Source organism: Nicotiana tabacum, chromosome 21 (genome assembly GCF_000715075.1).
Source record: "Nicotiana tabacum cultivar K326 chromosome 21, ASM71507v2, whole genome shotgun sequence".
In the NCBI taxonomy this organism is placed as follows: domain Eukaryota; kingdom Viridiplantae; phylum Streptophyta; class Magnoliopsida; order Solanales; family Solanaceae; genus Nicotiana; species Nicotiana tabacum.
The window spans coordinates 14488037-14504472 of record NC_134100.1 but is presented as its reverse complement, the minus strand read 5'-3'; the positions used below and the strand labels follow the sequence as shown (position 1 = coordinate 14504472).

General features: G+C 40.3%; 1 protein-coding gene across 1 annotated transcript; it reads left to right on the top strand.

Moving 5' to 3' along the window:
- The first annotated feature begins 222 nt into the window (after positions 1 to 222).
- Positions 223 to 3223, top strand: LOC142175138 (uncharacterized). Its single transcript, XM_075241709.1, has 4 exons — positions 223 to 536; positions 966 to 1371; positions 1600 to 2107; positions 3057 to 3223. Exons 1-4 carry the CDS (start codon positions 223 to 225, stop codon positions 3221 to 3223), a joined length of 1395 nt encoding a protein of 464 aa, XP_075097810.1.
- The last annotated feature ends 13213 nt before the right edge of the window (positions 3224 to 16436 follow it).

The window sequence follows — 16436 nt, the reverse complement described above, 5'->3', positions numbered from 1 at the left end:
ATATTATTTTTTAAACGCGTGCCTAAAGGCTTTTCTACGAGGTTTGTAAACTGGTGATTGTGAGTAATAGGGCCTGAGATTATGGAATATTTTCGCTGGAGAGACTTCATGCATTTTGGCCCAGCCCAAATCCTAAACTTGTTAGTAATTTAAATCATAAAAGGGTTGGGCTTTCCCTCATAGTCGATTGTCATGCAAAGATAGTTAAGTTTGAAATATCAAATGAGCCAGTTTTATTCTAAGAGGGAGTCAGGTTCCAGAGACTTGCAAAATTGTATTTTTATGAAGGCTCAACGACTTCTGAAGAAAGGTTGCTTGGGTGTCTTAGCTATTGTAAATGATACAAGAAAGGAAACAGTTAGTATAGAGAATTTACCAGTAGTGAGAGAATTTTCTGATGTATTTCTTGAGGATTTACCAGGATTGCCTCCAATACGAGAAATAGATTTTTGTATTGATTTGCTACCTGACACACAGCCCATATCGATACTCCCATATCGAATGGCACCAGCAGAGTTGAGAGAGTTAAAGCAACAGTTACAAGATTTTTTAGATAAGGGTTTTATTAGACCTAGTGTATCACCATGGGCTGCAACAGTACTATTCGTAAAGAAGAAAGATGGATCCCTGAGATTGTGCATTGACTACAGGCAGTTGAACAAGATAACAATACGCAATAAATATCCTTTGCCCCGTATAGATGACATGTTTGATCAGTTACAAGGAGTTGCCCACTTTTCAAAGATTGACCTCCGTTCTAGTTATCATCAACTTAGAATCAAAGATGAAGATATTTCTAAGACTGCTTTTAGAACTCGATACGGGCACTATGAGTTCCTTGTGATGCCTTTCGGACTGACAAATGCTCCAGCTGCATTCATGGATTTAATGAATAGGGTGTTCAAGCCGTTTCTGGATAGATTTGTAATAGTATTTATTGATGATATCCTGATATATTCTCGTAGCCAAGGAGAATACAAGAATCATCTCAGGACTGTGTGGCAGACATTGCGAGAACATCGGCTTTACGCTAAGTTCTCGAAGTGTGAATTCTGGCTAGACTCGGTATCATTTCTGGGACATGTTGTATCCAAAGATGGAATTATGGTAGATCCTAAGAAGACCGAAGCTGTGCAGAAATGGCCCAGACCTACTTCTTCTATAAATATTTGCAGCTTTTTAGGCTTAGCAGGCTATTACAGGCGTTTTGTGCAGGAATTCTCCAGAATAGCAGCGCCACTGACCAAGCTAACACAGAAAAATGCAAAGTTTCAGTGTACAGAGGAATCTGAGCAAAGCTTTCAGAAACTCAAAACGTGTCTGACAACTGTACCAATATTAGCCTTACCATTAGGTTCTGGAGAATTTACGGTATTCTCTGACGCCTCAAGGGTGGGATTAGGATGTGTTCTCATGCAAAATGGTCGTGTTATAGCTTATGCTTCGAGATAATTGAAAAAGCATGAGCAAAAATATCCTACACATGATTTGGAGATGGTTGCAGTGGTATTTGCTCTAAAACTTTGGAGGCATTGTCTATACGGCAAAACTTGTGAGATTTATACTGACCATAAAAGTCTGAAGTATATCTTTCAGCAGAGAGATCTGAATCTTCGACAGCATCGGTGGATGGAATTACTCAAAGACTATGATTGTTCTATTTTATATCATCCTAGAAAAGCCAATATGGTGGCTGATGCATTGAGCAGAAAATCTATGGGGTGTTTGGCACATATAGCCCCTACAAAGAGACTTTTGGCCAAAGATATTCAGAGACTAGAAGCTACAGGTATCAGATTTAGTGTCGGAAATTCAGAGGCATTTTTGGCTTGTGCTCAGGCTAAGTCTTCATTAGTTGAGCGCATTAAGGCCACCCAATATGAGGATGAACGATTATGCAAATACAGGGATGAGGCCTTAGCTGGTAAAAGCAAGAATATGATTGTTGAAAGTGATGGTGTTCTTCGAATGGGTGACTGGCTATGTGTAGCAGACGTAGATGGGTTGAAACATGTTATTCTTAAAGAAGCTCACAATACTAAATACACTATACATCCTGGATCTACAAAAATATACCATGACCTGAAGCAATTTTATTGGTGGGAAGGTATGAAGAAAGATGTTGCTAACTTTGTTTCTAGTTGTTTGACTTGTCAGCAGGTCAAGGCTGAGCATCAGCGACCCGCAGGACTACTACAACAAATTGAGATTCCAGAGTGGAAATGGGAAAGAATTACTATGGATTTTGTCACTGGGTTACCACGAACCCTTAGAGGTTATGACTCTATATGGGTGATTGTAGATCGACTGACGAAATCAACACATTTTTTGCCAGTGAAGACTACATATGGTGGAGTGAGGTATGCATAGATATTTATGAACGAAATTGTCTGACTTCACGGAGTTCCAGTATCCATCATCTCTGATAGAGGATCATAGTTTACTTCACGCTTTTGGAAATTTTTTCAAGAAGCATTGGGTACACGAGTAGATCTTAACACTACATTTCATCCACAGACAGACGGGCAGTCTGAACGTACTATTCAGATCTTGGAGGATATGTTGAGAGCTTTCATTCTTGAGTTTGGAGGTAGTTGGGACACTTATCTACCATTAGTTGAATTTGCTTACAACAATAGCTTCCAGTCCAGTATTCAAATGTCATTGTACGAAGCATTGTATGGTAGAAGATGTCGTTCTCCTATCGGATGGTTTGAAGCCGGTGAGACTAACTTATTGGGACCCGACTTAGTACAAGAAACAATGGACAAAGTCCAGTTGATCAGATAGAGATTGCTTACAGCTCAAAGTAGACAAAAGTCTTATGCTGATAAGAGATTTAGTGTTCACAATTGGAGACAAAGCGTTCCTACGAGTCTCTCCTATGAAAGGTGTGATGCGGTTTGGGAAAAGAGGCAAGTTGAGCCCCAGGTTTATAGGACCGTATGAGATACTAGATCGAGTGGAAGCTGTGGCTTATCGTTTGGCACTTCCTCCCGAGTTGTCCTTTATTCATCCAGTGTTTCATGTCTCAATGCTAAGAAAATGTATATCAGACTCATCTCAGGTGCTTGAAGCACCAACTATACCGCTTGATGAGAAGTTGTCTTACGAGGAGGAGCCGACGACAATTATTGATAGACAAGTAAGAAAGCTAAGGTCAAAAGAAATTGTGTTCGTTAAAGTTTTATGGAGAAGTCATACCATTGAAGAAGCTACTTGAGAGGTAAGATATGCAAGCGAAGTATCCCCATTTGTTTCAATTTACAGGTACGTACTTGAGTTAAATTCGGAGACCGAATTTTATAAGGAGGGGAGGATGTAATACCCTATATTTTAATAAGGGTTTATTGGTCATTAGCAAAATAATAATAATAATAATATAAGAAACTAGCTAAAAAAAGATAAGGAATTCAAAAAAAGGGATGAAGCCCATTCTGCCCAAAAAGGAAAAGAAACAAAACCTAGCAAAATAACCAACAAAACAAAAAAAAAGGGAAAAGTTTAAGAATAAGAATTAAAAGGGCACGAAGCCCATTCAGTGGAAAAAGGTTAGAAACAACAAAACGGGAAAAAGGGGGAAAGCAGGAAAAGTTGCGTTAAAGAGAAACATAGATTTGAGCCTTCAAAAACAAATACGGACCAAGCTCGGCAGAATCAAAAAGGATAGAGGCGATCAAAAGCAACGACAAAGTTGGTTCCAAACTTCGAATAGACAAGCTCCAACAAACTCGAAAAATGCCGAACCAGCCAAGCGTTATAGAACAAACATCAATTCTGGTTACGAGATAAACAGAGAATAACTAACAAATTCAATTGATTGGAGGTGGTGAACTTGAACACGATAAGAATTATGGCTTCCCTCACTTACCCATCTAAATTTAAACTTCAAAATAAAACTTAAAAGTTCACACAGAAGCTTCAAGCCTTCAACCCCTATTTCTTATGAATCAATGCTCTTAATCTTGCAAACAAAGTAAATTATTAGGACCCAAACTCATGTGCACCTTGACTTCACACATTATAACCATGCTTCATGGGAATTACAGCAAACCTAAGCGAGTCTACCAAACAACGAATTTGAATACAATACAAATATGTGTGCCTAATGCCATGGGTCCCAATTTTACCAAATTCAATCATCAGAAGAATCTTTAAACACAAATCATGGCCTGGCCTAACAGATGTGGCTGAATGACTTAGCATGCTATTGATTCACCATAAATTGGATTCAAACTTTGAAGCAAATAAGAATTCTGCACATTTCCAAAACCAACATAGCGATGATCATGGTTCAACTAAGGCCTGATTCACCACACACGATCAACACAGATAAGCTAATCGATAAATAAACTTGTTCGAATGAAATTCTCTCTGGTATCCATAAATGAATCCTTGTTTACAGGCCCAGCGAGAACATACCAAATAAGACAACAAAGGACTGAATAAAGCACTTATGAATTCTCCTATCTTTTCAACTAGTAAAGTATTAAAAGCTATTCAAATACATACTGCATCTATGAAGGAACAAAATTTGGAGATGAAGAATTTGTGAATTTGGTTAATTTCTAATTTCCACATTCCCACGTCTAATCCAAACAAATGACTAGTATGGCCATTTTCACATCATTTTTCACTATAATACTTAGATCACTTTCAGCATTCCAATGCGTCAAGTTGAGAGCAAGAATGCCCCTGGTCGAGCACAAACATCAAATTCATGGCTAGTGTTCTCACAGTAAACCTTAGCACAGAATTTCAACCATCAGATTTAAACTCTATACGACTTAAACCAACTATTTAATCTTTTAACTCAGCAAGCAAAAGTATAGAACATCATTAAGGAAAAATCAGAATCTACAGCATTCTTATTGAACACAGAACTTTGGCCATTCGAGGTTCAAACGTGCATTCATTTGAAATCAGAGATGGCAAGCCAACACAAGAGAAATTCATTAGCTAATAAACGGACCATAAGTGCAATTTTCAAAGATGTAACATTCTTAATACACTCGATACAAAAGATCGGAGTTTCATACCTTGTAAGCAACACAACAAAAGGAAAAGAAAATGAATCTCTGGTTTCTGAGGAATATATGCACCACAGAACCAAAAGGGAACAACTACAGCTCGACAAACAGCAACAGGTTCAAATGTCCAAAACCAGAATCGAAGCCGAGGAAAACTCTACTATTTCGAATTGCTAAATAAAACTGACATCAAGTGAAATCATGTAACCTCCTTAATTCATTTTTTTTGTTCTATTCGAATATCTGAAAAAGAAGAAAAGAGCAACGGAAAAAGAAAAAGAACACTTTGAGCCCTAATTTTCTTCCTTCGAATTTCAGAAGAAGACTCTCCAAAATTCCCTCAATCTCTAAAAGAACCCACATAAAAAAATGCTTTCACCTTATATAGGCCTCCAGATTCTTCTCGAACCTCCTTCCTTTCTCTTCAAGAAAACCCTCAAACGAAAATCCTCCCCAAATCTGATTTCTTATCCTTTTTTTGATGAAAAAAGGGACAAATGGAGGGAGTAGAATAGGTCGAATCTAATCTAACGCTCCCCATTTTTCCTTGTTTTCATCTGAAGGATGAAAAATCCGAAATAAAATCAAAGAGAGCATGTGAGGGAGGGGGAATCTGTCAGAAGCGGTTACCATATGGCAGGAGAAAAGGAAGAGGAAACGCGTGGTATGAAATTGGTGCTCACTCGCCATGGATTTTGAGTGATTTAGGTTCAGATTTGGGTGAGGGAGGCGAGTGAACAATGAGGCGCTGCTTGGGTTCTTTGGGAATTAGGGTTCTTGCATTGTAGGTATATTTGGGTGATTGGGGTGCTGTGGGTCGTTGGATGAGAGGAAGTGAATGATTGAGATTAAAGGAAACAAAACAAGGTTGTTTTGGTCATTTGACTGGGTTGGACCGGCTTTGGGCTTTGCTGGGGCGGTTTTGGGCATCTGAAATCGATTGGGCCCAATTTTAAAGAGACAAGACCAACACATTCCTCCTATTTCTTTTCTTTGCTTTCTTTTTTATTTATTTTCTATAATTAATTAAATCCTAAAGTGATCTAATTTGTAAAATTAAACTAATTATCTACTAAGAAATTTATGAAAGTTAACTCCTAAATTAAAAGAAGAAATTACTAATTTAATATTAAAAGACTAAAAATGCAAAAATAAACTAATTTTTAATTTTCAATTTTAATAAAGCAAATAATTGACTAATTAACCTTAAAAATATATTTAAAAAATGACCTAAGCAATGCATGGTATTTTTTTTTTTTGCTTTTTCATGATTTTTTAACAAAATAAACATACACAAAAAATGCAAATAATTAGCACCAATTTCCACAAAATCCTATAAAAGTTGTAAAAATGGAAGAAATTGTTTTTCTTGTATTCTATGGGAGTAATCCACATAGGGCAAAAATCACGTGCTCATACGCCCCAGTTCAGGATCAGGTCCCAGTTATGGACGCTCCATCAGCACCAACTCAGGCACCAGTTGTGCCCATTGTAATTCCGGGTCTTCAGGAGGCCTTGGCTCAGATTCTATCAGTTTGCACTGGCCTAGCTCAGATGGTATCAGCCACTACAGCCGCAGCTATTTCTCAGGCCGGGGGAGGCATTCAGACTCCCTCCGCTCACACACCTGAGCAGGTCGTGCAGGGACTTTGGACATCGGGGGCACATCCAGCCTAGTCGGTTGCAGCTGCTTAGGACTATGTAGTTCTTGCCATGACAGAGGACGAGCAGCGTAGGTTGGAGAGGTTTAGTAGACTTTAGTCTCCGACCTTCAGTGGTGCAGAGGGCGACGATGCCTAGGGTTTCTTAGATAAGTGTTAGAGGATGCTTCATACAGCGGGTATTCTGGAGACCAGCGGGGTCGCTTTTACTACTTATCAATTTTCTGGAGTTGCCTTAACTTGGTAGGAGACTTTTGAGAGGCGTAGGCCTGTTAGTGCAGCACCCTTACCTAGCGGTAGTTCTCCGTTCTCTTTCTATAGAAGTATGTACCGCAGTCTCGTAGAGAGGAGCTGCACAGGCAGTTTGAGTAGTTGCGTCAGGGAGAGATGACAGTGATGCAGTATGAGATGAGGTTCTCCGAGTTAGCTCGTCTTGCTATTTGGTTGGTTTCGATAGATAGAGAGAGGATTAAGAGGTTTTTTAATGGCTTCACTTATCAGCTTCGTAATCTTATGACCAGGGAGAGGGTGATTGGTGCTACCTTTGAGGAGGTTGTAGACATTGCTTGGGAGATTGAGTCTGTTCGTTGCCAGAAGCGAGACGAGAGGGAGGCCAAGAGGCCTCGAGGATCTGGTAGTTACATTGGTACTCCTTCGAGAGGTCAGTTTCAGCAAGGCAAAGGCCGTCCATTCAGACATGCTCAGCCAGCTCGCCCAGGTTATCTTGGGGCGTCATTGGTTCATGGTTCTCATAGTTCATATCAGGGCAAGTCATCACATAGTGCTCTTCCAGCTTAGAGTTTGTCCCGTGCTCCATCAGTTCAGGGCTCTTCTATGCCGAGTGCATCTGCTAGTGATTCCGGTGCTAGGGGTTCCCTTCAGTCCCCTTCTCCAGCACCTGGGAGTTGTTATGAGTGTGGAGAGATGGGCCATATATGGAGGTAGTGCCCTCGTCGACTTACAGGTTCATCTCAGTAGAGGGGTCAGTCATCGGTTTCAACACCAATTACTTCACCATCACCCACCCAGCCAGCTAGGGGTGGAGGTCAGTCAGCTAGGGGTCACCCCAGAGGGGGAGGTCGATCAAGTGGTGGTCAAGCCCGCTTCTATGCACTTTCAGGCAGACCCGATGTTATTGTTTCAAATACTGTTATTACAGGTATTGTTTTAGTCTGCCACAGAGATGTCTCTATATTATTTGATCCCGGTTCCACCTTTTCTTATGTGTCATCATACTTTGCTCGTTATTTGGGTATGCCCCGTGAGTTTCTCGCTTCACCTGTTCATGTATCTACCCTGATGAGCAATACTATTATTGTAGACCATGTGTACCGGTCATGTGTGGTGACTATTGGGGGTCTAGAGACCCATGTGGATCTTTTATTATTGTGTATAGTGGATATCGATGTCATTTTGGGTATGGATTGGCTATCTCCATGTCGTGCTATCCTAGACTGTCATGCTAAGACAGTCACATTGGCTATACCAGGTATGCCACGGATTAAGTGGCGAGGTGTGACTGATTATGTTCCCAGTAGAGTGATCTCATTCTTGAAAACCCAGTGTATGATTGGGAAGGATTGTCTTTCGTATCTAGCCTTTATGAGGGATGTCGGTGCTGAGATTCCCAATACTGATTCTGTTCCAGTTGTGAGGGATTTTCCTGATGTGTTTTTGCAGACCTGCCGGGCATACCACCAGATAGGGATATTCATTTTGGCATTTACCGGGTGTCGATCACTCAACCTATTTTTATTCCTCCGAATCGTATGGCACTAGCAGAGTTGAAGGAATTAAAGGAGCAGCTTAAGGAACTCCTTAATAAAGGGTTCATTCGACCTAGTGTGTCACCTTGGGGTGCGCCAGTTCTATTTTTGAAGAAGAAGGATGACAATATGAGGATGTGCATTGATTATAGGCAATTGAACAAGGTAACGGTTAAGAACAAGTATCCTTTGCCTCGCATTGATGATTTATTCGACCAGCTTCTGGGAGCGAGAATGTTCTCCAAGATTGATCTCCGTTCAGGTTATCACCAGTTGAAGATCAGGGACTCGGATATTCTTAAGACGACTTTCAGGACCCGATATGGTCATTATGAGTTCTTGGTGATGTCATTTGGGCTGACCAATGCCCCAGCAGCGTTCATGCATTTGATGAACAGCGTGTTCCGGCCTTATCTCGACTCGTTTGTCATAGTTTTCATTAATGATATTCTGGTATACTCACATAGCTAGGAGGATCACATGGAGCATTTGAGAGTTGTGTTGTAGAGATTAATGGAGGAGAAACTTTATGCAAAATTCTCCAAGTGTGAGTTTTGGCTCAATTCAGTGGCTTTCTTGGGGCATGTGGTGTCCAACGAGGGTATTCAGGTTGATCCGAAAAAGATAGAGGCGGTTCAGAGTTAGCCTAGACTGTCCTCAGCCAAAGAGATTCGCATCTTTCTTGGTTTGGCAGGTTATTATTGCTGATTTATTTAGGGATTCTCATCTATCGCATCGCCCTTGACCAAGTTGACTCAGAAGGGTGCTCCCTTTGTGTGGTCGGACGAGTGTGAAGAGAGCTTTCAGAAGCTTAAGACAGCCTTGGCCATAGTTCCAGTATTAGTTTTGCCATTAGCTTCAGGTTCATATACTGTGTATTGTGATGCTTCGAGAATTGGTATTGGTTGTATTTTGATGCGGGAGGGTAGAGTTATTGCTTATGCTTCTCGTCAGTTGAAGCCTCATGAGAAGAACTACCCTGTTCATGATTTGGAGTTGGCTGCCATAGTTCACGCGTTGAAGATTTGGAGGCATTACTTGTATGGTGTGTCTTGTGAGGTGTTTACTGATCATCGTAGCCTCCAGCACTTGTTCAAACAGAAGGATCTCAATTTGAGGCAGCAGAGGTGGTTGGAGTTGCTTAAGGATTATGATATCACTATATTGTACCATACAGGAAAGGCCAATGTGGTGGCCGATTCCTTGAGCCGAAAGGCGGTGAGTATGGGGAGTTTGGCTTATATTCCAATTGGGGAGAGACCTCTCGCAGTTGATGTTCAGGACTTGGCCAATCGGTTCGTGAGGTTAGATATTTTGGAGCCCAGTCGGGTATTGACTTGTGTGGTTTCTTGGTTTTCCTTATATGATTGCATCAGACAACGCCAGTATGATGATCCGCATTTGCTTGTCCTTAAGAACAGAGTTCAGCATGATGATGCCAGGGATGTGACCATTGGTGATGAGTGTTGAGGATGCAGGGCCGGATTTGTGTGCCCAATGTGGATGGGCTTCGGGAGTTGATTCTGGAGGAGTCCCATAGCTCGCGGTATTCCATTCATCCGGGTGCTGCAAAGATGTATAAGGATTTGAGGCAGCATTATTGGTGGAGAAGAATGAAGAAAGACATTGTGGGGTTTGTAGCTCGGTGTCTCAATTGTCAGCAGGTGAACTATGAGCATCAGAGATCGGGTGGTTTGCTTCAGCAGATGGATATTCCTGAGTGGAAGTGGGAGAGGATCACTATGGACTTTGTTGTTGGACTTCCACGGACTTTGAAGAAGTTCGATGCTATTTGGGTGATTGTGGATTGGCTGACCAAGTTCGCACACTTTATTCCTGTATGTACTACCTATTCCTCAAAGCGGTTGGCAAAGATCTATATCTGGGAGATTGTTCGTTTGCATGGTGTCCTAGTTTCCATCATTTCAGATAGGGGCACTCAGTTTACTTTGCAGTTTTGGAGGTCTGTGCAGCGAGAGTTGGGTACTCAGGTTGAGTTGAGCACAGCTTTTCACCCTCAGACGAATGGGCAGTCCAAGTGCACTATTCAGATATTAGAGGACATGTTGTGTGCTTGTGTCATTAATTTCAAAGGGTCATGGGATCAGTTTCTACCACTTGCAGAGTTTGCTTATAACAATAGCTACCAGTCGAGTATTCAGATGGCTCCATATGAGGATTTGTATGGGAGGCGGTGTAGATCTCCAGTTGGTTGGTTTGAGCCGGGTGAGGCTAGGCTATTGGGGACAGACTTGGTGCAGGATGCTTTAGAAAAGGTGAAGGTGATTTAGGAGAGGCTTCGTACAGCGCAGTCGAGGCAAAAGAGTTATGCTGACATGAAGGTTTGGGATGTGTCCTACATGGTTGGTGAGAAGGTTCTGTTGAAGGTTTCGACCATGAAGGGTGTTATGAGATTTGGGAAGAAAGGTAAATTGAGTCCTCGGTTCATTGGGACTTTTGAGGTGCTTTAGAGGATTGGGGAGGTGGCTTATGAGCTTGCTTTGCCACCCAGCTTGTCGAGTGTGCATCCGGAATTTCATGTTTCTATGCTCCGGAAGTATATTGGGGATCGGTCTCATGTTATAGATTTTAGCACGTTTCAGTTGGATGGTGATTTGACTTATGATGTGTAGCCAGCAACTATTTTGGAGCGTCAGGCTCGAAAGTTAAGATCAAAGGATATAGCTTTAGTGAAAGTGCAGTAGAGAGGTCGGCCCATAGAGGAGGCTACCTAGGAGACCGAGCAGGAGATGCAGAGCAGATATCCTCACTTGTTTGAGGCTTCAGCTATGTTTCTTAACTCGTTTGACGACGAACGTTTATTTAAGTTAGAGAGGATGTGACGACCTGGCCAGGTCGTCTCATGAGTTACCGCTCTGTTTCCCCCATTTCTGCTTCTTATTTCTTTGTCTATCGGTTCTATATAGGATCGGGTTGGTTGGCTCGAGTTCGGAAAGAATTTGGTAAGGTTTGAGACACTTAGTCTCTTTTGAAGAAACTTAAGTTGGAAAAGTCAACCGGATGTTGACTTATGTGCTAAAGGGATCGGATGTGAGTTCCGATGGTTCGGATAGCTTCGGGAGGTGATTTGGGACTTAGGAACGTGATCAGAATGAGTTTTGGAGGTCCGAAGTAGATTTAGGCTTGAATTGGCGAAATTTGATTTTTGGCGTTTTCCGATTGATAGGTGAGATTTTGATATAGGGGTCGGAATGGAATTCCGAGAGTTGCAGTAGTTCTGTTTTATCGTTTGGGATGTGTGTGCAAAATTTCAGGTCATTCGGATGTGGTTTGGTTGGGTTTTTGATCAAAAGCGTAATTTAGAAGATTTTGGAATTTTTAGGCTTGAATTCGATGCGAATTTGGTGTTTTGATGTTGTTTTGAGCATTCTGAAGGTTGGAACAAGTTTAAATGAGGATATGGGATATGTTGGTATGTTTGGTTAAGGTCCCGGGGCCCTCGGGTGAGTTTCAGGTGGTCAATCGGACCATTTCATAATGTTTGGAGTTGCAGAAAATTGCAGGTCAATGCTGCAGAGAAATGACCTTCGCGTTCGCGAGTGGGTCCTCACGTTCGCGAAGGGTCAGTTGAAGAAGCTGGGATTTAAGCCTTTGTGTTTGCGAGGAAGGCTCTGCATTCGCGAAGGGTTGAGTATTTGTGCATCGCGTTCGCGGGGTGGTGTCGCGTTCGCGGGGTGGTGTCGCGTTCGCGTAGAAGAAAATGGGCAGCTGAGCTTCAAGGGGATGTATTCATCGCGTTCGCGAGAAGGGCAACGAAATCGCAAAGGCTTAGTCTAAGGAAGCATCGCGTTCGCGATGGGCAGGACGGGATCGCGAAAGAGGAATTTTGGTCAAAGTTATTTTTGATTCGCGAATGCGTGGCTTTTACCGCGTTCGCGAAGAACGATTTCAGGCCTGGGTAGAATGTTTAAATAGTCGTCTTGTCCGCGATTTTGGGGTTTATTTCCTCCATTATTGAGCGTTTTTGGAGCTTTTTGAAGGGGATTGAAGAGGTATTCAAGGGGAATCACTTGGAGGTAAGATTCATGGACTTAAAACTCGATTCTAATGTGAAATCTACCTAATTAATCATGGAAATTAAGTCTAAAATGGAAGAACTAGGGCTTGAAATTGGAGACCTAAAAATTGGGATTTGATGGGTCATTTATGGTTGGATTTTGATGCTTTTGGTATGTATGAACTCAGGGAGTGATAAATAATTTATTGATGTAATTTTTATCGGAATCCGAGACGTGGGCCCGGGGGTCGGGTTTTAGTAATTTTGGGATTTGTGTTGTATATTGATTATTTTCACTTGGGCTTCATTCCTTTAGCATATTTTGACGTTGTGATTCTGATTTTGGATAGATTCGACGTGAGTAGAGGTCGATTCGAGGGGCAAAGGCATCGCGGGCTAGAGATTTAACCGAATTGAGGTAAGTAATGATTGTAAATGATGTCTTAAGGGTATGAAACCCCGGATTGCACATCGTTGTGCTATATTAAGGTGACACACACGCTTGATGACAAGCGTGGGGTCGTGCACTGTTGGGGATTGTGACTTAGTCCGCCCCGAATGATTAATTTACCACGTATTTGACTGAAATCTACTTGTTATCATCATTATTTGGGCTGAATGCCATATTTGGGCCTCGTGCCAACTATTTGAACCCTTCGGGGATTTTTATTGATATTTCCTCACTGTTTAGACTTTATATTTGAACTCAGTCATGTTATATTTCATTGTTTTCATACTCAACCATGTTTACTATATTTTAACACTTAAATGATCTTTTAAATGATAATTGGGCTGAGATATCATGTTTTACTATTGCACGAGTGGCTTGTGAGGATTTTGACTGAGTAAGGCCGAGGTCTTATGTGGTGAGGAAACATTGACTATGATTACGAGGCCAAGGGCCTGAGATTTATACGCCACGAGATGGTTTGTTGATATGAGGCCGAGGGCCTAGTGATGATGCCACGAGATGGCTTGATGTTGCACTTGGGCCGTAAGGGGCCCCTTCAGGAGTCTACACACTCCCAGTGAGTGCGGGTACCCATGTGATGTAAGATGTAGCCCGATGGGCTGGTATTATTCTGAGATATTGCCCGAGGGGCGAATCTTTATGTGTTTATTCTTCTTAATTGCTTGTCTTTTACCTGCTTAATTGTTGAAAGGGGCTTTTCATGAAGTATAAGTTGAACTAAAATGACTTTCACATATCTTTACTGATTTATTGTTTTACTGGTTTTACTGCTTCGTTATAGCCTACAATGTGCCTTACGTGATTTTCTACTTCGAGTCTTTAATTATGATTATTACTCACTGAGTTGGAGTACTCACTTTACTCCCTGTACCCTGTGTGCAGATTCAGGCGTTGTTGATCCTGCCAGTGCGAGTTGAGAGCTCCCGGCGGACTTCAGAGTCCACGAGGTAGCTGTTTGGCGTCCGCAGTCCCGTGTTCTCCTCCCTTTATCATTTCTATCTTTTTATCAGACATTTTGTAATAGCTTATAGACTTTTCAGACTATTAGGATTGATAGATGCTCATGACTAGTGACACCCCGGTATCGGGCTGTGTTGGGTTGTTCTTCCGCATATTGTACTGTTGACTGCTTAAATATAGGGTCATTTATCATGTTTTAGGCTTAATTATCATTGTTAACTGCTTAAACTGAAATGGGTAAGTGTCGGATGGCCTTGTCTTCACGAGAGGCACGACCGGGTCCGGGTTTAGGGTCGTGACAACAAGTGATCTAGAAGATCACATGACATAACACTTTATAAATTCTCATGAGAGATTCAGGTACCTGAATATATTTATGAAGAGATCTCTATGTTATATCTTTATGAAAAATAAGGAGATTGGAAACGATATAAAATATTCATCGTCGACATCTATGATAGCGCTAAGTATAGATGAAGATCTTAAGTCTGTCGAATACAGACACAAAAATATTAGCCAAATGGAAGAGAAACAATTCAAGTAGAATTGGTTTCATATGAAAGACATATAGTTTTGTCTATGTTGTTCAAACACTCGAAAGTATAAAGTCAATAAGTGTGTGCAATCACTTTCATGTATTTTATATGTCTAGCATGACACAAAAAACGTGATATGCATCTAATTAAAGTCTATTATATGACTTAACTTATACGATAATCCCTGAAGGATTTAAATTGCTTAAAGCATATACAATTCTTGATCCTGAAGTACTACATCCTAAGTGTAATTTGTGCATATATGTATCTTGTTATAACTATAAGTATGATAATGTGATAGCGAGAATACCTTTATGGAGATATTGAAAAGGTTATTCCACAACATTATATGAAGACGTTACATTTCTATCATGAATGATAGTTTCAAGGTGCAACATATTCATACAAGTTGATATGACTGATTTGTTTATCGAATCATTACCAATGATCTTTGAAAGATGGTGCAAAAGATTGGAATGCGAAGGCTCAATGATGTGAATTGATGCTTTTATCAGGGGGAGTTAATACGCGTTGTACTATTTTTCCCTCACAAGGTTTTGTCCCACTGGGTTTTTCTTGCAAGGTTTTTAATAAGGCAACCAAAAGGCGTATTGTTAGATATATGTACTCTTTTTCCTTCTCTAGAATTTTTTCCCATTGGGTTTTATTTAGTTAAGGTTTTAACGAAGTACATTATCCGTTGAATAGACATTCAAGGGGGAGTGTTATAAATAGAATTTTATTTATGGTGAATGTCTATATTTAGAGAGATTCTAAGGTTTATTACTTGGTGGCTAAGTCACCCTCTCCATATAAATAGAAGGTTCTATTCCATTGTAAATCATCTCAAATCAATAAGAATTCTCTCCCCTTACTTTTCAATGCAATATTCTTCTTCTTCTTTTATTGTTCATAACAATTATACTATACTTATTTTTTTCTTCCTATTTTACTCCTCACGGGTTCAAAGTTAAAAATAAAAAATAATGTAATTTCCCCACGCAAGAAAAAACTTCATAAAATATTTTTGATTGAAGAAAAACTTCAAACTTTTATAAGAAAAAAAATAGGATGCATAAAATATTCCCGTTCACATAGGGTTCGAGGAAGGGCCATATTCAAGAGGCATGATGTAGACAACCTACCATAATACGAGTATTAATGACTGCTTCCATGACTTGAACTCGTGACCTATATATCACATAGAGATAACTTTATTATTGCTCTAAGGCTCCCCTTCAATCCGCTGTAAGAACACGACGAAAAAAAAAGGAAAAAAAATATGTAACTTAAAACTGCACTCCTAATAGATCAGCTCCAACAAAAATTTGATCTATCACACTACTGTAATTTAACTGGATTTACCTAAATTCTTGTAAATATAGGCCGAAGTATGATTATTTAACAATTATATAGTAATAATTAAGCATAAAATATGTGCAAAAGAAGAGAGAATAACCAAGGTAGTCCTTTTTGACCGGGGTAGGCTAAAGACCATTTTTTAATTTTGTTTCTTTCAGTTTTCTAAATATGAGTATTTGTTATAAAATAAAGACTATAAAGCAAAGACAAGTACAGAAAGAAACTAATATATTATTCGAATTCAAACTGATGTATATAATGAACTGAAATCTCTTCTGTATATAGAAGAAAGCAAGTTGTCGTGTAAGCTGCTACTATACCAGATATGGATCTACTGAGAGTAAAGTTTATCCATAACGGAGTACTAAAAGGATAAGCTCATTATACCAGGTATATATAATCTTCTACTAGGAGTAATGTTTATCCATAATGGAGTACTGAAAGAATAAGCTCATTATACCTGGTATGGATAATCTTCTACCGGGGGTAGTGTTTATCCATAATCGAGTATCGAAAGGATAAGCTTATTATATCCGGTATGGATAATCTTCTACCGGGGGTAATGTTTATCCATAATCGGGTACCGAAGTGATAAGCTTCTCCCGGAGGCTTATTTCCTATAGAGTACTAA

Coding starts and splice junctions, on each gene's coding strand:
- LOC142175138 (XM_075241709.1), top strand. CDS start 223: ATGAGCCAGTTTTATTCTAAGAGGGAGTCAGGTTCCAGAGACTTGCAA. Junction 537..965: donor TTGAGAGAGTTAAAGCAACA/GTTACAAGATTT, acceptor ATATTCTCGTAG/CCAAGGAGAATACAAGAATC. Junction 2,108..3,056: donor GCAATTTTATTGGTGGGAAG/GTATGAAGAAAG, acceptor AATGTATATCAG/ACTCATCTCAGGTGCTTGAA.